Source organism: Salmo salar, chromosome ssa11 (genome assembly GCF_905237065.1).
Source record: "Salmo salar chromosome ssa11, Ssal_v3.1, whole genome shotgun sequence".
Classification (NCBI taxonomy): domain Eukaryota; kingdom Metazoa; phylum Chordata; class Actinopteri; order Salmoniformes; family Salmonidae; genus Salmo; species Salmo salar.
In genome coordinates, this window is record NC_059452.1 from 22822807 (window position 1) to 22844386 (window position 21580).

The following is a 21580-nucleotide window of genomic DNA, read 5'->3' on the forward strand; positions in this document are numbered from 1 at the left end:
TCCTCATGACGCCATCTATTTTGTGAAGTGCACCAGTCCCTACTGCAGCAAAGCACCCCCAAAACATGATTCTGCCACCCCCGTGCTTCACGGTTGGGATGGTGTTCTTCGGCTTGCAAGCCTCCCCCTTGTTCCTCCAAACATAACTATCATCATTATGGCCAAACAGTTCTACTTTTGTTTCATCAGAACAGAGGACATTTCTCCAAAAAGTACGATCTTTGTCCCCATGTGCAGTTGCAAACCGTAGTCTGGCTTTTCTATGGTGGTTTTGGAGCAGTGGCTTCTTACTTGCTGAGCGGCCTTTCAGGTTATGTCGATATAGGACTCATTTTACTGTGGATATAGATACTTTGTACCTGTTTCCTCCAGCATCTTCATAAGGTCCTTTGCTGTTGTTCTGGGAATGGTTTGCATTTTTTGCACCAAAGTACGTTCATCTGTAGGAGACAGAACGCGCCTCCTTCCTGAGCGGTATGACGGCTGCGTGGTCCCATGGTGTGTACTTGCGTACTATTGTTTGTACAGATGAACGTGGTACCTTCAGGCATTTGGAAATTGCACCCAAGGATGAACCAGACTTGTGGAGGTCTACAATTCTTTTGTAGACCTTGGCTGATTTGCTTGACATCATGGGGAAATCAGCCAAAGAGGCACTGAGTTTGAAGGTAGGCCTTGAAATACATCCACAGGTACACCTCCAATTGACTCAAATTATGTCAATTAGCCTATCAGAAGCTTCTAAAGCCATGAACAAATTTTCTGGAATTTCCCAAGCTGTTTAACCTCTATGGGCTAGGTGGGACGCTTGCGTCCCACCTACTCAACAGCCAGTTGAATCCTGTGGCGCGTTATTCAAATCCTTAGATATGCTATTACTTCAATTTAAAAAAAATATGACTATTTTAGCCAATAATTATATGCATATTCTAGTTACTGGGCAGGAGTAGTAACCAGATTAAATCGGGTACGTTTTTTATCTGGCCGTGTCAATACTGCCCCCCCGGACATATCGAGTGCATAGAGGAGTTCTGTATCTATAATTCTTAAAATAATTGTTATGCTTTTTGTTTAAGCAAAGCTTCTATTTTATTGAGATATTTCAAGTGTCTATTTCATGCATTTCTAAATCAAGTCTGTGTTTTATGAACTGATTCGTGAGTAATTTAGTAAATTCACCGGCAGTGTTCGGTGGGAATGCTAGTCACATGCTAGTCACATGCTAATGTAAAAAGCTGGTTTTTGATATAAATATGAACTTCATTGAACAAAACATGCATGTATTGTATAACATAATGTCCTAGGGTTGTCATCTGATGAAGATCATCAAAGGTTAGTGCTGCATTTAGCTGTGGTTTGGGTTTATGTGACATTATATGCTAGCTTGAAAAATGGGTGTCTGATTATTTCTGGCTGGGTACTCTGCTGACATAATCTAATGTTTTGCTTTCGTTGTAAAGCCTTTTTGAAATTGGACAGTGTGGTTAGATTAACGAGAGTCTTATCTTTAAAATGGTGTAAAATAGTCGTATGTTTGAAAAATTGAAATTATTGCATTTTTGAGGTTTTAGTATTTCGCGCCACGCTGTTCCACTGGCTGTTGAATAGAGTGGGACGGTGACGTCCCACCTAGCCCATAGAGGTTAAAGGCACAGTCAACTTAGTGTATGTAAACTTTGTGTACAGCCTTCCCTGTAGCTCAGTTGGTAGAGCATGGTGTTTGCAACGCCAGGGTTGTGGGTTCGATTCCCACGGGAGGCCAGCACAGAATTTTTTTTTAATGAAATGTATGAAATTGTATGAAATGTATGCATTCACTACTGTAAGTTGCTCTGGATAAGAGCGTCTGCTAAAATGTAAATGTAAACTTCTGACCCACTGGAATTGTGATCCAGTGAATTATAAGTGAAATAATCTGTTTGTAAACAATTGTTGGAAAAATTCCTTGTGTCATGCACAAAGTAGATGCCAAAACTATAGTTTGTTAACAAGAAATTTGTGGAGTGGTTGAAAAACGAGTTTTAATGACTCCAACCTAACTGTATGTAAACTTCTGACTTCAACTGTATATTGCACTTTTCACTTATTTGTGGTTTCTGTTTGTGGTTAGATAATATTATCTAAGAGTTTTATTCAAATTACAGACCAATGCTCCTGGCAGGCTCCTAACGCAAGTCCTGGGATATAGCATTTCAGCTCTACATGACTATCTCTGTCAGAAAAGCCTACCATAGCACTGCAGGTGGACATCTCCTTCACACGCAGCATCACTTCCTGGTTGAACGTGGTTGGCCAGAAAACCTGGGACACCAGGCCCCGGCTGCAGGCTTCCTGTGCCGTGAGCTTCCTCCCGCAGAACAGCATCTCATTGGTCTGTCAGGGTGAGAGGCGGGGACAGGGAAATATATTATTTTTAATTGTACAACAAGGTAATGTAGATGTAAAACATTTAATAACTAGTTGAATCGTGTTTTACTGCAGGGCTTGAACAAAAACCTGCACAGTGGACCAGGCAACCAGACTCACCAGAGCCACTCCCAGGATCTGGGGGAAGGTGTAGGAGGAGCAGCCGGAGGGGGTGAGGCGGAGAGCGGCACAGGGCGTTTGGAACCAGGCCCGCTCGCTGGCCCACACCACGTCACATAGGGGCAGGATAGCGGCCCCCAGGCCCAGGGCAGGCCCGTTGATGGCCACCACGATGGGCTTCTTAAAGTGGATAAACGCCAGCACAAAGTCCCTGGGAGAGGAGACACAAAACAGTGAGTATAAACTATACAGTACAATATTACTGTGTCTTTGTGCTTATTCGTGCTTATCCTGCTTTAGGCAAATCAGGGCAAGTAGATTTTCTTAGTTTAAAGTATGAAAAATGATCTGCCAGTGCACTAAGATAATTTGTCTTGGTAAGACATCTTATTAAGATCAAATATCTTGAAATAAGATAATTTCTTACCCCACTTGTATCAAGTCTTTTTATAGGTTAAAATAAGCTAAATTATCTTCCAGTGCGCTAAGATAATTTACCTTGGTAAGACGTCAAGTCAATGCACTCTAACGGTAAGAGATGTCTAGGTAAGTGTGTAGGTGTGTGTGCATGTGTGCTGTGTTCTCTGTTCCTGCTGTAGCCTTCTTTAGGTGGATAATGACAATTGTGTGTTATTTCTGTGTGTGTGTGTGGCTATAGCTTATGTTCCTCTCTTACCGTACAGCGTCAGCAATGCGGCTGCTCTCTTTCCTGCGGTCTGTGGAGAGGCGTCCTATCAGGTAGGACGGGTCCAGGCCACTACAGAAGATACTCCCCACAGCACTGAGCAGCAACAGCTTACTGTCATCAGCTGCTGCGTTCCCCAGAGCCCGACACACCTCCTTCATTATCTACACAGAGAGAGGGAGGAGAGAAAGTGAGAGAGGGAGTTAGGGTTGGGAGAGAGAGAGAGAGAGATAGAGGGGGAGGAAGAGAGAATTCAATCTTCTATCAGATCAGAGCCCTGCTGTACATTACCCCCATGATCTACAGACAAGATAAGAGTGTGTACACACAACAGCCACGCAAGCATTGCTGTAGGATACCTTCTTTATCTATAGACAGGTAAAACAGGTTATATCTAACTGAGCAATCAGATCAATATATAATGAACAAAAATATAAAGGCAACATGCAATCATTTCAAAGATTGTAACTCAGTTACAGTTCATATAAGGAAATCAGTCATTTGAAATAAATTCATTAGGCCCTAATCTATGGATGTTACATGACTGGGTCACAGACACCTTAAAATAAAAGTAGGGGCGTTGATCAGAAAACCAGTCAGTATCTGGTGTGACCACCATTTGCATCATGTAACAGAGTTGATCAGGCTGTTGATTGTGGCCTGTGTAAAGTTGTCTCACTCCTCTTGAATTGCTTTGTGATGTTGCTGGATATTGGCGGGCACTGAAACATGTTGTCGTACACGTCAATCCAGAGCATCCCAGGAATTGTGTACAGATCCTTGCGACATGGGGCCATGAATTATCATGCTGAAACATGAGCTGATGGTGGCGGATGAATGGCACGACAATGGGTCTCAGGTTCTCATCACGTTAACTCAGTGCATTCAAATTGCCATCGATAAAATGTAATGGTGTTTGTTGTCCGTAGCTTATGCCTGCCCATACCATACCCCCACAATGGGACACTCTGTTCACAATGTCACATCAGAAAACTGCTCGCCCACAAGTCGCCGTGGTCTGCAGTTGAGGCCAGTTTCTCTAAAATGACGTTGGAGGTGGCTTATGGTAGATAAATGAACATTACATTCTCTGGCAACAGCTTTGGTGGACATTCCTGCAGTCAGCATGCCAATTGCACACACCCTCAAAACTTGACATCTGTGGTATTGTGTTGTGTGACAAAACGACACATTTTAGAGTGGCCTTTTATTGTCCCCAGCACAAGGTGCACCTGTGTAATGATCATGCTGTTTAATCAGCTTCTTGATATGCAACACCTGTCAGGTGGATTAATTATCTTGGCAAAGGAGACATGCTCATTAAAATGAATGTAAACAAATTTGTGCACAACATTTGAGAGAAATAAGCATTTTGTGCATTGGTTTCATGCATGTTAACATTAGAAGCCTCCTCCCTAAGTTTGTTTTATTCACACTCTGCCAAACCGGATGTCCTAGCCGTGTCTGAATCCTGGCTTTGGAAGGCCACAAAAAATCCTGCCATTTCCATCCCTAACTATAACATTTTCCGACAAGATAGAACTGCCAAAGGGGGCGGAGTTGCAATCTACTGCAGAGTTCTGTCTTACTATCCAGGTCTGTGCCCAAACAATTTGAGCTTCTACTTCTAAAAATCCACCTTTCCAGAAACAAGTCTCTCACTGTTGCCGCTTGCTATAAACCACCTTCAGCCCCCAGCTGTGCCCTGGACACCATATGTGAATTGATTGCCCCCCATCTATCTTCAGAGCTCGCACTGTTAGGTGACCTAAACTGGGACATGCTTAACACTCCGGCAGTCCTACAATCTAAGCTAGATGCCCTCAATCTCACACAAATTATCAATGAACCTACCTGGTACAACCCCAAATCTGTAAACCCGGGCACTCTCATAGATTTCATCCTGACCAACCTGCCCTCTAAATACACCTCTGCTGTCTTCAACCAGTATCTCAGCAATCACTGCCTCATTGCCTGCATCCGTAATGGGTCTGCGGTCAAACGACCACCCCACATCACTGTCAAATGCTCCCCAAAACACTTCAGCGAGCAGACCTTTCTAATCGACCTGGCCCGGGTATCCTGAAAGGATATTGACCTCATTCCGTCAGTAGAGGATGCCTGGTTATTCTTTAAAAGTGCTTTCCTCGCCATCTTAAATAAGCATGACCCATTCAAAAAATGTAGAACCAGGAACATATATAGCCCTTGGTTCACTCCAGACCTGACTGCCCTTGACCAGCACAAAAACATCCTGTGGCATATTGCATTAGCATCGAATAGCCCCCGCGATATGCAACTTTTCAGGGAAGTTAGGAACCAATATACACAGGCAGTTAGGAAAGCAAAGGCTAGCTTTTTCAAACAGAAATTTGCATCCTGTAGCACAAACTCCAAAAAGTTCTGGGACACTGTAAAGTCCATGGAAAATAAGAGCACCTCTTCCCAGCTGCCCACTGACTGTAGAACCTTCCTGTAGGACAACCATCTCTACAGCCCTCCACCAATCAGGCCTTTATGGTAGAGTGGCCAGACGAAAGCCATTCCTCAGTAAAAGGCACATGACAGCCCGCTTGGAGTTTGCCAAAAGGCATGTAAAGGACTCTCAGACCATGAGAAACAAGATTCTCTGATTCGATGAAACTAAGATTGAACTCTTTGGCCTGAATGCCAAGCGTCACATCTGGAGGAAACCTGGCACAATCCCTACGGAGAAGCATGATGGCAGCATCATGCTGTGGGGATGTTTTTCAGCGGCATGGACTGGGAGACTAGTCAGGATCGAGGGAAAGCTGAATGGAGTACAGAGAGATCCTTGATGAAAACCTGCTCCAGAGCGCTCAGAACCTCAGACTGGGGCGAAGGGTCACCTTCCAACAGGACAACAACCCAAAGCACACAGCCAAAACCACGCATGAGTGGCATCGGGACAAGTCTCTGAATGTCCTTGCGTGGCCTAGCCAGAGCCCGGACTTAAACCCGATCGAACATCTCTGGAGAGACCTGAAAATAGCTGTGCAGCGACGCATCCAACCTGACAGAGCTGGAGAGGATCTGCAGAGAAGAATGGGAGAAACTCCACAAATACAGGTGTGCCAATCTTGTAGCGTCATACCCAAAAAGACTCAAGGCTGTAATCGCTGCCAAAGGTGCTTCAACAGAGTCAAGGGTCTGAATACCTATGTAAATGTGATATTTCCCCCAAAAATTTATACATTTGCAGAAATGTCTAAAAACCTGTTTTTTCTTTGTCATTAAGGGGTATTGTGTGTAGATTGATGGGGGACAAAACAATTTCATCAATTTTAGAATAAGGCTGTAAAATAACTAAATATGGAATAAGTCAAGCGGTCTGAATACTTTCTGAATGCACTGTATGTATCCTGATGATTCAACCCTATACGCAATCACTGCAACCATAAATAAAGATTTGCAGTCAGCTTTAGAATGGGTGGCCAGTAATAAACTATTCCTGAACATCTAGAACTAAGAGCATTGTATTTGGTATAAATCATTCCCTAAGTTGTAGACCTCAGCTGAATCTGACAAAGAATAATGGGGCTGCTGAGCGAGACTAAATTTCTTGGTTTTACCTTGGATTGTAAACGGTCATGGTCAAAACATTTTGGTTCAATGGTTGTAAAGATGCAGAGAGGTCTGTCAGTGATAATGCAATGCTCTGCTTTTTTGGACACCCCACTCCACAAAGCTAGCCCTGCCGGCTCTAGTTTTATCTTATCTTCATTATTGCTCAGCCATATGGTCAGGTGCTGCAAAGAATGACCTAGAAAAACTGCAGCTGCCCAGAACAGAGCGGCATGTCCTGTTCTTCACTGTAATCAGTGGACTAATATCAATACTATGCATGCCAGTCTCTCTTGGCTAAAAGTAGAGGAGCGACTGACTGCAACACTTATTTTTATAAGAAACACTGTGTTTAAAAATTCCAAATTGTTTGCATGGACAACCTACACACTGCTCTGACACACACACTTACCCCACCAGACATGCCACTAGGGGTCTTTTCACAGTCCCCAAATCCAGAACAAATGCAAGAAAACATACAGTATTATATAGAACCATGATTGCATGGAACTCCCTTCCATCTCAGATTGCTCAAGTGAACAGCAAACCTGGTATAAAAAGGCAACACTTCACGGCACAATGCCTCTCCCCTATTTGACCTAGATATTTAGTGTGTATGTACTGATATGTAGGCTGTGTGTGATGTTTTAAATGTATGTAATTCTGTCTATTAATGTCTTTATTATGCCATGTTTTGTTTGGACCCCAGGAAGAGTAGCTGCTGCTTTCGCAACAGCTAATGGGGATCCTAATAAAATACCAATTCAAATACCAAAGAAGTAGTTAGCTTGTATGAGGAGTTGAGGAAGGGCTGAAAGGGAGTTGTCACAAACAGAAATCATGAAAAAGACTGCTTTATTAGATGTCAAAGGGGTTTCCTTTGTAGCAGCTATAGTGAGTTCCCATTTCTAGTATTATTTCTTTCATAACTCCCTCAGAGGGATATAGGATTTAAGTTGTACTAGCAGGGGTGTTACCTGCCTTTAGCGTGCTAACACTGTTTCCCCTGGTGGGTAGCTCTCTGTGGAGGGATGCTTAGCCCGCTGACCTCAATCCACACAGACGCTGCATGGAGTGGAAAGACACACGGCCCAGAGGCCAAGCCTAGGGCAGCACGCACACACACAGCACGTGTGGCGCGAACACAAATTGCACACACAGACGTGCACACACACACACTGACACATGAACACAAGCACAGTGCGAACACACATGCACACAGCACACACAGGGACATGCATATATGCACACCCACCCGCAAAGGACGCACAAGCACACGCTGACAAATTAACACACACGTATTGCATACACATGCATTTTGCTTTTACAATATATATGCATGGTTCATCTTTACATTATTCATTCTACACTATACACACACTGTCTGTCCCTGATGCGGTGTAGCTTTCCTTCTCAGGGAGCTGACATGTAACATGGTTCTAGTCCAATTTGTTGTAGATGCCCCCCACTGCTTCCTGGAAATGGCTCCCAGGCAGGGCCTGTGTACAGGGCTAGCTTCTGAATGACACTGTTTGGCTGCAGTGTCTTCACCACCGCTACAGACAGCCTACCATGCCAGCCCCACCCCTTCCAGTTGTGTCAGTATCACTCTCCTGCCCTGTCTGTCTGTCCCCAGGTTTAATTGAGCCGGATAAATGGATCTGACATTGGCACACACACACACACACACACACACACACACACACACACACACACACACACACACACACACACACACACACACACACACACACACACACACACACACACACACACACACGGCTGAAGTTCAGGAGGGATTATGCAGTGTGTAGGAGATGTTGAATTGAAATGACTGGGAGACTGGTTAATTTGGGTCAGGGGGTAATCAGTAGGGCCGGACTATACCAGTATCGCGATACTCGTTAGTGTCGTGGCAAGGAAACAAAACACGAAGCGGATTTCACTTCTTTAGGAAAACAGCCCTAATATTGGAAACAAACATTGTGTTGTCATCCAGAGCCACATGTATTTATTTTCCTAACTATGGCACACTATTTTACATACAGCAGATTTTTAAAGGACCAAAGACTTTGATCTGCCTCGTGTTTTCATTTTTGCCATGGGAAAAAAATATTGAGATACTGGTATTGTCCCTACCCTAGTAATCAGATGAAATGGGTTATGGTCAGTGAGTGGGGTGATGGCAGGGTTATGGAGGCTTCAGACGACCTCGGGATTCATGGAATAATGGTCTCACCCACTGGGGGTTCCACATAAATACTGAATATTTTTTTCCTCATCAATCCACACAGAATACCCCATAATGACAAAAAAATAAAACATGTTTAGACATTTTTACAAATTATGACAAATAAACTTAAATAAAACCATTACATAAGTATTCAGACCCTTTACTCAGTACATTGTTGAAGTTACTTTGGCAGCGTTTACAGCCTTGAGTCTTCTTGGGTATGACGCTACAACCGTGGCACACCTATATTCTCCCATTCTACTCTGCAGCTCCTCAAGCTCTGTCAGGTAGGATGCGTAGCGTCACTACACAGCTATTTTCAGGTCTCTCCAGAGATGTTCGATCGGGTTCAAGTCTGGGCTTTGGCTGGGCCACTCAAGGACATTCAGAGACTTGTCCCGAAGCCACTCCTGTGTTGTCTTGGCTGTGTACTCAGGATCGTTGTCCTGTTGTAAGGTGAACCTTCACCCCAGTCGGAGGTCCTAACCTGCTCCAGAGTGCTTTTCATCAAGGATCTCTCTGTACTTTGCTTTGTTCATCTTTCCATCGATCCTGACTAGTCTCCCAGTCCCTGCCTCTGAAAAACATCCCCACAGCATGATGCCGCCACCACCATGCTTCACCGTATGGATGGTGCCAGGTTTCCTCCAGACGTGATGCTTGGCATTCAGGCCAAAGAGTTCAATCTTGTTAACATCAGACCAGAGAATGTTGTTTCTCATCGTCAGAGTCATTTAGGTTCCTCTTGTTAAACTCCAAGCAGGCTGTAGTGCCTTTTACTGAGGAGAGGCTTCCGTCTGGCCACTCCACCTTAAAGTAATTGGCAACATCAAAAGGTTTTGTGAAAAACGAGGCATCTGATTCAATGAAAGATAGAGTTCAATTAGTCTTTCTGCCCATAATTTCATTAAAAATATTCAAAACCTTTTTCCATCATACTTTGTCATTTATCTTGGTTTCATAATACAATTTATTCTTATTTTTTGTTCAGTTTAGTCACATAAGTTTGCCAAATCAGATGTACAGCCAGACTAATTCAACATAATTCCAAAATGTACATTATGGGGTATTGTGTGTAGGCCAGTGACCAAAAAAATCTCTGTATAATCCATTTTAAATTCAGGCTGTAACAACAAAATGTGAAAAAAGTCAAAGGGTGTGATTATTTTCTGAAGGCACTGTATGAATGTTAACTGACTTTAGCAAGTTATTGATTTCATAAACCTTATTTCTAAGGCTAAATATATTAATATGGGCTATTTTTTGCCCTTTCCTGAGTAGCTAATCGGAAATAGACATATGAAGAAGAAAAAAAGACAAAGCATGAGTGATTCCCCAGACTGAAGGTTTTCACCCCCAATGATTCCTAATTTATCTGGCACAACTGGAGGAACATACGGCAGAGGGCAAATGTTCAATGAAAAATACTGGGTTGCATATAACCTTGTATAAGCTTACATTAAGCACACTCCAGAGCCAGTTAAATATGCATTTCCATATACAGAGTAATGGTCATCTACAGGCTTGGTAAAAGGAAAGAAAGTGTCCAAAAGGCGGGAAGAGGGTAAGAGAGTGATTGAGGGAGCGAGGACATTAACATGGAGAAGACGAGAGGTGGTAAGAGTGAGACTGCTGTCGTTAAGTAACATCTGCTCGCAATAACATCTGCATGTGATCAATAAAATTTGATTTGATTTACAATACAAACATATAATTATGTCATGGCCTACTGGGATGCACAGGGACGTGTCATAGACTCATACATGACAGCATACAACTGCTTGCCATTAATAGCTTGATGCCTGGGGAAATAAGCAATCAGCTGTCAGTCAAACACACACAAAGACAGATAGAAAATCTTCTCTTGGGAGATGTCTAAAGGAGGACCACTCAGCTCGGAAATCTATGGAATTATATCATAGAAGAGCAGTATGAAAATACAGCACTTGAGAGTGGATGAGTAAGCCTTATTCCACACTTAAGCAGAAGGATTTTGTGCAAGGGAATCTTGCATATCACAAGAGCTTCTCCGGTAGCTCGTGGCAGTTTTCTACAGTAACAGTCGCCAATGACATAAGCTCTTTTTTGAGGGTGTGAAAATGTAAATTGACGAACATTGGCCCTAGTTGTTGCAGCCATGTTGTGAGTTAGCCAGGACAAAGCCCCCAATACCATGGACAGTCAGAGAAGTAGAGGAACTAATTGGTCAATTAATACCAGCTTTTCAGCAGTGGTAATGATCAGTTAAGGACCCGCTGATAACTGGGCACCAGTGTCATTTAAGAGGCAGTGGGTTTTCTCCCGTATCGACTCTCAACATTTTTGTACCGCCGCTAACGGTACATAATGGATAGGCGTTTGAATCACCCAGTACAGTTGTTTGAAGTGAAGAAAGTACTGCGGAGAACCACTGTGAAGGCATACTTTGACAATAGTCATATTTTACACAAACACAATCCATTCCCAAACTCAGTGTGTAATACAAATAGAAAAAAAACTATTCTATGCTGAGTTTTATGTCAAGGCAATAAAAGGCTTTTGGCAGCAACATGTAACACTATCGGAGAGGTATTCATTTCTCTGTCAGAATCTTCCTATTGAGATATCCTTAGAAATCACATAACACAATAGTCTGTGATGGGCCGTAATTCAGTCGAGTCACATTGTTACTCATTTACAATGTGAGGCAATGCATAGTGACATATACATTATGTAGTGCTCCAGCACAACAGTACATACATGGGAAGAAAACACTAGGTACTGAATTATTCAAAAAGGCAATGCATAGCTTATGAGTCCTATTTCTGTGTGTCAAAGAATCTACCTCTGGTGTTAGTGCGTTGTTGTCAGACGTCTGGCTGGAGAGCAGCACATGCGTGAAGCCCTCCTCCTTCCTGACGACAATGTCACGGAATCGACAGTTGGTCTCGTTCTGCCGCACGTTGTACCTCAGCCGCTTGTCGAACACGTAGCCTTTGTCCTCTCCAAGCTTCCTCTTCACAGAGCTGTGCAGATTCATCTCACCGTTGGAGAGTGTGGAGCCTGTTGGAACATATGGAGCAGAGTGAGTGATGGGCAGAGTGCGTGATGGGCAGAGTGCATGATGAGCTGAGGATCCATCAGGAGTCAGAGCAGTGCACCCTAATTTAGAGAGACTTTCCTGGAAAATGACATGACGGACTATGATTTTTCAACGCCGATACCGATTATTGGAGGACCAAAAAAAGCCGCTACCGATTAATCGGCCAATTATTATATATATATATATTTATAATAATGACAATTACAACAATACTGAATGAACAATGAACACTTATTTTAACTTAATATAATACATCAATTGTAACGAGGGTCGTATAAAGGGGACCAAGGCGCAGCGTGTAGAGTGCTCATACTTAACTTTAATGAAAACACTTCAACAAAAACAACAAAACGACAGCCTACAGTTCCGTCAGGTAACTAACAAAACGAAAAACAACTACCCACACCAACACAGGAAAAACAGGCTGCCAAAGTATGGCTTCCAATCAGAGACAACAATAGACAGCTGCCTCTGATTGGAAACCATACCTGGCCAAAACATAGAAAACAAAAACATAGAATGCCCACCCACCTATCACACCCTGACCTAACTAAACAGAGAAAACACAGCTCTCCTAGGTCAGAGCGTGACAGCACTTTCCGCCCCCCCCCCATAGGTGCGGACACCCGGCCGCAAACCTGAACCTATTGGGGAGGGTTCGGGTGGGCATCCATATTTTGCGGCGGCTCTGGTTCCGGGCGTAGAACCCCCCCTGCCCACTGATCCCCCTGCTTCTGTGTGTCCGGAGGAACCAGACCGTGGATCATCGCCAGATGCTCTGAAACGCCAACCGCCACTGAAGACTCCGAGCTGAAGGCCGCCATTGAAGACTCCGGGCTGCAGACCGCCGTTGAAGACTCCGGACTGGGGAGCGTCGCCGGGGGCTCCGGACTGGGGAGCGTCGCCAGAGGCTCCGGACGGAGGAGCGTCGCAGGAGGCTTCGGACTGGGAAGCGTCATTATAGGTTCCGGACTACTGACCATTGCTGCTGGCTCCATGCCATGGATCATCTCTACAGGTTCCGCGCCATGGATCATCACTGGAGGCTTCGTACCATGGATAATCTCTACAGGTGCAGGGCCATGGATTATCCCTACAGGCTCCGGACCATTTATAATCCCTACAGGCTTTTTGCCAAGGATTATCTCTACAGGCTCCAGGCCATGGATCATCACTAGAGGCTTCGTGCCATGGATCATCTTTACAGGCTTCGGACCATCGATTATCACTGGAGGCTTTATTTGTGGAGCTGGAACAGGTCTCACCGAACTGGGGAGACGCACTGAGGACCGAGTGCTCAAAGTAGGCACCGGCCGTACTGGGCTATGGAGGCGAACTGGAGGGAGAGTACGAGGAGCAGGCACAGGACGTACTGGATTATGGAGGCGCACTGGAGGGAGAGCGCGAGGAGCAGGCACAGGACGTACTGGGCTATGGAGGCGCACTGGAGAGAGAGTGTGAGAGGCAGGCACATGCTCACCACAATAAGCACGGGGAGTTGGCTCAGGTCTCACCCCTGGCCCAGCCAAACTACCCGTGTGCCCCCCAAAAATATTTTGGGGGCTGCCTCTCGTTCCTCCCCGGTAGGCTCCGATATCTCTCTATTACCTGGCCCCAAGTCCAGTTTCTCCTTTCCGTCCACTCCTTATGTGACCAGGTGTCCATTTCTGCCTGGGCACGCCGCTTGATCCAATCATGGTGGGTAGTTCTGTAACGAGGGTCGTATAAAGGGGACCAAGGCGCAGTGTGTAGACTGCTCATACTTTACTTTAATGAAAACACTTCAACAAAAACAACAGCCAACAGTTCCGTCAGGTAACTAACAAAACGAAAAACAACTACCCACACCAACACAGGAAAAACAGGCTGCCTAAGTATGGCTTCCAATCAGAGACAACGATAGACAGCTGCCTCTGATTGGAAACCATACCTGGCCAAAACATAGAAAACAAAAACATAGAATGCCCACCCACCTATCACACCCTGACCTAACAGAGAAAACACAGCTCTCCTAGGTCAGAGCGTGACATCAATAAAATCGATTTCGTCTCAAATAAATAATGAAACGTTCAATTTGGTTTAAATAATGCAAAAACAAAGTGTTAGAGAAGAAAGTAAAAGTGCAATATGTGCCATGTAAAAAAGCTAATGTTTAAGTTCCTTGCTCAGAACATGAGAACATATGAAAGCTGGTGGTTCCTTTTAACATGAGTCTTCAATATTCCCAGGTAAGAAGTTTTAGGTTGTAGTTATTATAGGACTATTTCTCTCTATACCATTTGTATTTCATATACCTTTGACTATTGGATGCTCTAATAGGCACTTTAGTATTGCCAGCCTAATCTCGGGAGTTGATAGACTTGAAGTCATAAACAGCATTGCGAAGAGCTGCTGGCAAACGCAGTAAAGTGCTGTTTGAATGAATGCTTACGAGCCTGCTGCTGCCTACCATCGCTCAGTCAGACTGCTCTATCAAATCATAGACTAATTATAATATAATAACACACACAAATACGAGCCTTGGGTCATTAATCTGGTCAAATCTGGAAACTATCATTTCGAAAACAAAACGTTTATTCTTTCAGTGAAATACGGAACCATTCCGTATTTTATCGAACGGGTGGCATCCATAAGTCTAAATATTGCTGTTAGATTGCACAACCTTCAATGTTATGTCATAATTATGTAAAATTCTGGCAAATTAGTTCGCAAAGAGCCAGGCGGCCCAAACTGCTGTATATACCCTGACTCTGTTGCACAGAACGCAAGAGAAGTGACACAATTTCCCTAGTTAAAAGAAATTCATGTTAGCAGGCAATATTAACTAAATATGCAGGTTTAAAAATATATACTTGTGTATTGATTTTAAGAAAGGAGTTGATGTTTATGGTTAGGTACACATTGGTGAAACGACAGTGCTTTTTTTGCGAATGCGCTTGTTAACCTCTTGGCGTTCCCCTAGGATAGGGGGCGCTAAAGCGATTTTTGAAAAAAAATTGTGCCCATTTTAAACGGCCTCCTACTCAAACTCAGAAGCTAGGATATGCATATAATTAATACTTGTGGATAGAAAACACCCTAAAGTTTCTAAAACTGTTTGAATGGTGTCTGTGAGTATAACAGAACTCATATGGCAGTCAAAACCCCGAGACCGATCATAACAGGATGTGGAATTCTGAATTGTGGACTCAACTTCACATCTTTGCCTATTAATCACACCGTGAGCTATGGTTCATTGAGCACTTCCTATTGCTTCCACTAGATGTCCCCAGTCTTTACAAAGTGGTTTGCGTCTCCTACTGTTAAAACTGAATGAGACGCTGTTGAAATTGGTCACATGAGGAGGGCCATCACCATTATGACGCCGGCGGCCCTGTCTACCCTCCCCTTTCGAAACGTTTTGAAACACAATGCAATCGTCCCCCTCGAATCTTATTGGCTCTCTTGTTGAAACAGGCCCTGAAGATTTATGTTATACAACGTTTGACATGTTTGAACGAACCTAAATGAAAAAAAAATGCCTTTTCTCGAAATAGCTGTCCCGTGGCCGACGGAAGTTTTGGAGCAGCCTTCAGATGCGCTAACAAGAACAAGCTCTTGGAACATAAAGGAGTAATTTTTTCGAACGAAAATACATTTGTTGTGGACCTGGGATTCCTGGAAGTGCTTTCTGATGAAGACAACCAAAGGTAAGGGATTATTGACAATAGTATACAAGACTAGTTGTGATATGCGATTGTTCCAAGATGGCGCAGACCTATATTTACTAGGTAATTTTCTGAGTATCGCATCCCCTTTTATCGCAAAGTGTGATTACCCAGTAAAGTTATTTTTAAATCTGGTATTACAGGTGCTTTCAAGAGATATTCATCTATAAATCTTAGAATGACAATATTACATTTTAAAAATGTTTTCGAATAGTAATTTACTAAATTGTAGCACTGTTTCACTGGATGCATTTGAGGGAAAATAGTTAGTCAACGTTACGCACCGATGTAAAATGCTGTTTTTATATATAAATATGAACTTTATCGAACAAAAGAATGCATGTATTGTGTAACATGATGTCCTAGGTGTGTCATCTGATGAAGATTGTCAAAGGTTAGTGCTGCATTTAGCTGTTTTTTGGTTATTTGTGATGCATGTGGTTGGTCGGAAAATGGCTATGTGGCTACTTTTACAATATACTCCTCTAACATAATCTAATGTTTTGCTTTTGCTGTAAAGCCTTTTTGAAATCGGACAACGTGGTTCGATTCAGGAGAGGAGTATCTATAAAACAATATAATTAGAATTTTAAATTTTTTAAAATTTTTATTACATTTTGTTATGCTAATGACGATATGATTTTTCGCTGGATGTCCGTCCGCCGCACAGGGGTTAAATCACCCATTTGGCGAAGTAGGCTATGATTCAATGATAAATTAACAGGCACCGCATCGATTATATGCAACGCAGGACAAGCTAGATAAACTAGTAATATCATCAACCATGTGTAGTTAACTAGTGACTACGTTAAGATTGATAGTTTTTTTTATAAGATACGTTTAATGCTAGCTAGCACCTTACTTTGGCTCCTTTCTGCACTCGCATAACAGGTAGTCAGCATGCGATGCAGTCTCCTCGTGGAGTGCAATGTAATCGGCCATGATCGGTGTCCAAAAATGCCGATTTCCGATTGTTATGAAAACTTGAAATCAGCCCTAATTAATCGGCCATTCCGATTAATCGGTCGACCTCTAATCTCAAGGGGTGTACTTGAGCCTCTTCACTGGAAGACTTGTTCAGAGACAGCTTTTGTGCACACAGTAGTACTGTAAGTGCCAGCTCAGCTAGTGACCCAGTAGACATGCAAATGTTATTTAACTTCTGTAGAGCTGGGATGTGCATTACTGATATCGAAGAAAAAAACTTGGTCATCTATATTGCATGTCTATTCAGACTCTTTCTTAAAATACTCCCTTGAAAGAGTGAGAAGGCTATATCAATTCTCTTTGTCATCAGGAAACATCCTCATTTTGCATGCTGCTCTCCTGTCAACGTATCATAACTATTGAATCAGACCCCATCTCGATTCTATTAGTCTCTAAGACAATGAAAGAGGCATGACTGCAAATGAGCAAAGAGATGGACTCACACCAAGGCCCCAGTCTGGGGTAAACTATGGCTGTGACAACATTCAAATGCAAGACCATGATCCTCAGAGAGAGACAATGTGACTCATTTTGTTTACAGGTCAACAGAGAACAATTACTGAGCACTGCTGAGCACTGAAGACCAAACAGGGACCAACATTCAGTTACTGACCAAGGCAAACATAACTTGACCCATTGAGACATTACCAACTACAATGATCATTTCTTCTATTCCTACAGATATATTTTATCACAACAAATGTTTCAGCACAAGTATTCTATGATCTGATTTGACCATGGGAAAAAGAGCTAGAGTGTAAATGCTGGCAAACCGTGTCCAAACCTTGGTTTGATCCCTCAGGGGTAGGTAGGCCTTTCAGAGTCCCCAGACCCCAGCCAGATGTTAGAATCCAAGGCTTGCTGTAAGCGTGACAGACATTTCTCCTCAGCCATCTTGTGACATTAGACATCATAGGTCACAATGTTATCACCCAACCAATAAACTATTACACTTGTTGCGATGGGACCATATTGAGGCAAATGTTTCTATGAAGGCAAAGTGACACTAATGGATCCGTATAGTGGATGTATATAGATTGATGACATTAAAACCTCAACCCTGTCCTGCTTTCATGATAGACAGAGATAGAGACGATAATGCGAAGCATAAGGGACTGTAGGTAATTTGTGACCGACCACCTCGATTCGGTCTCAAAATTTGAAATTGTGTTTTTTACGTTGGACAAAAGTAGTGATTCAAAGCTACAAAATGGTATATCCAACACTGCAGTTGAGGAACAATGGGAAAGTAATTCTGCTTTGAATGTTAAACTTGTAACCCCACTTTTGAGGAAATGTCCCTTGAATGTTTTGGTACACTTACTGCAGAGCTCTTCTTTGTCTACACCTATTCATCATCGTTCACACCCTCTTAACCTTTAGCCCCACCCATGTCTTTAGGGATTCACAAGCGAGGCCATGTGCTAAACAGAGTGAGTAAGGTATTGTAGTAAAGAACCAAAGATTTCAAGAATAAAAGTGGTGAATGTAGTAGCCTACAATAAGGAAAAACTCCAGGTAACAATACATTATCTAGTCCTTTGCCTATATACTAATCTGACTTTGGTGCAGGTAATGTTGTTGTTCACATTACCGTCTCTGGTAAACACACAATATCAAACACAAAGGTGTAATCGGTACAGTGAAATGGTTACTTGTATATTTGCATAGTAGCAATATCAAAATAGAAAGTGTTCATAAAAATGTTGTATAAATATTTTATAATTATTAGATGATGCTTACCGAGACACACTTGTCTAAATTGATGGGTCATGTGAAAGAAATGCTATAACCTCCCCACAGCCACATCTAGCTAAGTGGATGGTTCACTACTGTTAGGATTGAACTGGCTATTTGTTTGCATAACTTATATAATATAACAGAGAAGCTATGCTACAATATTAAGTATATAAACTATAGATAAGTCAACTGCTAAAGACAATAACTACACCCGGCAACAGGAAGTGCGTCACGAGGCTGGGACCAGCCTGCACGCCAACGATAGGATGAGTAAGTTTAAACCATGCTCATCCTCCCTCGGACAGGCCAGCAGTGAGCGGGAACTCTCTCTGTCAGAGTATTTAAGGAAGAACAAAGGATGTGTCATTCTCTTCTCTGTCTGCCCTGCGTGGTGTTACAGTGAGACCGTATATACGAACATCATATTTACCATTCAAGTGTTTGCATTAATTAAAGTACAAAGGAATCAGAAGTTACTCTGTGCTAACTATTTTGTTCTGATGCCAGATTTGAATTGACGCGACCCGGCACTATTGTCTAGACATGTACACATTTATGAAATACAATAGATGGCCGTATTCACCCCCAGACACACTTGGTTAACTTGATGGGTCATGTAATCTGGCGAAGTGGAGTCTTTTGTTTACACATGTAGCTAGCTAGGTAAACAATTAATCATAATCCCAACCATACTACTAGCAATACAAACTGATTGTCATAGCTAGCCACCATACATGAAATGCTGTAGTATGTTTCTGCAGGTAACTAAAGCTAACCAACTAACGGTGCCAAACTCATTCCGTACAAATTTGCGCAACCGCGACATTCAAACGAGGTTGCAATGAAAACTAATGGGACTGTAGCAACGGTGTTGACATCAAATTCTGGGGTGTGAACTATGTTTCTATTCAAGTGTTGATTGACATGGTAATAGATCTATAGTAGTGGAGAGTTGAAAAAAACGGACCCCTCCGACGCTGTACGTTAAATTGTGATGAGTCATGACATAACATACAGCACACATAAAGCAACTAATTCTGTCTTACACCCTCTATCCACCAGGTGTAGCACTTCCCTCACCGTTTAAAAACAAGAAAGGGACAGGGTAAGGGGGATACCTAGTCATTTTTTGCGTCATCACTGCAAGCTATCATGACTCTCAAAAGCCGCTGTTTACCTCTGAAGATCACTTTAGCACCGCCCTAAAAACCCGATTCAAATTCAACACAAACCTTCAAAAAGGTATGTCATGACACATTATATAAACTCTTCATAGTGTTTTATTTACATTTTAGAGGTGATAAGGTGATAAGTTGGACAGATCAAGTGAAAAAAGCTGTTTCCCCACACGACATCTCACCTTCTCACTATCACGCAGCAGGTTTCGCTTCACCACCCGCCATTTTTAAAAAGACCCGACGGAGCTCATTGCCTTCTTGAATCATGCAGTGTTACGGGTGTGTACGGAGGCGAAGTCAGGTGCAGGAGATCAGAGTGTAGTAAACAGGCGTACTTTAGTTCCGGTCAAAAAACGACAGCACATCAAAACATAAACGTGCCCAAAACACGGAACATAACAAAAGTATAGCGCCTGAACAATATCCACATAACAATAAACAATTACACACAAAGACATGGAGGGGAAACAGAGGACTAAATACATGCAGTTGATTATGGAATGAAAACCAGGTGTGTATGGAACAAGAGAAAACAAATGGATATATCAAAAATGGAGCGGCAATGGCTAGAAAGCCGGTGACGTCGATCGCCACCCAAACAAGGAGAGGAGCCGACTTCGGCGGAAGTCGTGACAGTGCTCCCCCTTGACGCGCGGCTCCAGCGGTACGCCGACAACGGCCTCGGGGACGACCCGGAGGGCGAGGCGCAGGGCGATCCGGCCGGCGACGGTGAAACTCCCGCAGCAGTTCGGGGTCCAAAACGTCCGCAACCAGGACCCAGCACCTCTCCTCCGGACCACACCACTCCACACTCCCCCCTGCCCGACGGCTCGAATCCAGGATGGAACGGACGGATGGAGTACGCCAGGGCACTCTCGATGTCCAGAGGGGGCGGAGGGACCTCCCACACCTCAGATTCCTGGAGCGGACCAGCCACCACCGGCCTGAGGAGAGACACATGGAACGAGGGGTTAATACGGTAATCAGAGGGAAGCTGTAATCTGTAACACACCTCGTTCACCCTCCTCAGGACTTTGAATGGCCCCACAAACCGTGGACCCAGCTTCCGGCAGGGCAGGCAGGGGGGCAGGTTTCGGGTCGAGAGCCAGACCCGGTCCCCCGGTGCGAACACCGGGGTCTCACTGCAGTGACGGTTCGCGCTGGTCTTTTGGCGAAGCGTGGCTCGCTGGAGTTGAACATGGGCGGCCTTCCATGTCTCCTCCACGCGCCTGAACCAGTCGTCCACCGCAGGAGCCTCGGTCTGACCCTGATGCCACGGCGCCAGAACCGGCTGGTACACCAATACGCACTGAAAAGGGTAGAGGTTAGTGGAGGAGTGGTGAAGCGAGTTCTGTGCCATCTCGGCCCAGGGCACGAACGCCGCCCACTCCCCTGGCCGGTCCTGGCAATAGGACCACAGAAACCTGCCCACATCCTGGTTGACTCTCTCTACATGCCCGTTACTCTCGGGGTGAAAACCTGAGGTAAGGCTGATCGAGACCCCCAGATGTTCCATGACCAAGGTCTTTGTGGAACGGGTAAGGGGTGTAGCTTACCTCTGGGCAGGTGTCTTGGAGCCTTACACTGGGCACACACCGAGCAGGAGGAAACAAACCCCCACGTCCTTTGCCAATGTGGGCCACCAGTACTTCCCAGTCAGACAGCGCACTGTCCGACCAATACCTGGATGACCAGAGGAGGGTGACGTGTGGGCCCAATAGATCAACTGGTCACGGACAGCAGACGGAACGTACATATGCCCGACAGGACACTGGCGGGGAGCGGGCTCTGTACGCAACACCTGCTCAATGTCCGCGTCCAGCTCCCACATGACCGGCGCTACCAGGCAAGAGGCTG

At 44.0% G+C, this 21580-nt stretch overlaps 1 protein-coding gene across 1 annotated transcript in view; it reads right to left on the minus strand.

Annotated features, from left to right (window-relative positions):
• LOC106562298 (chromodomain Y-like protein 2) overlaps positions 1-21580 on the minus strand; it is a 46007-nt gene that overhangs the window by 5172 nt on the left and 19255 nt on the right. The window contains exons 3-6 of the mRNA XM_014127082.2: positions 11854-12071; positions 3203-3375; positions 2527-2737; positions 2230-2373 (exon numbers count right to left, since the gene is read on the minus strand). Of these exons, the coding sequence (XP_013982557.1) occupies positions 2230-2373; positions 2527-2737; positions 3203-3375; positions 11854-12071 (746 nt within the window). The remainder of the gene's footprint in view (positions 1-2229; positions 2374-2526; positions 2738-3202; positions 3376-11853; positions 12072-21580) is intronic.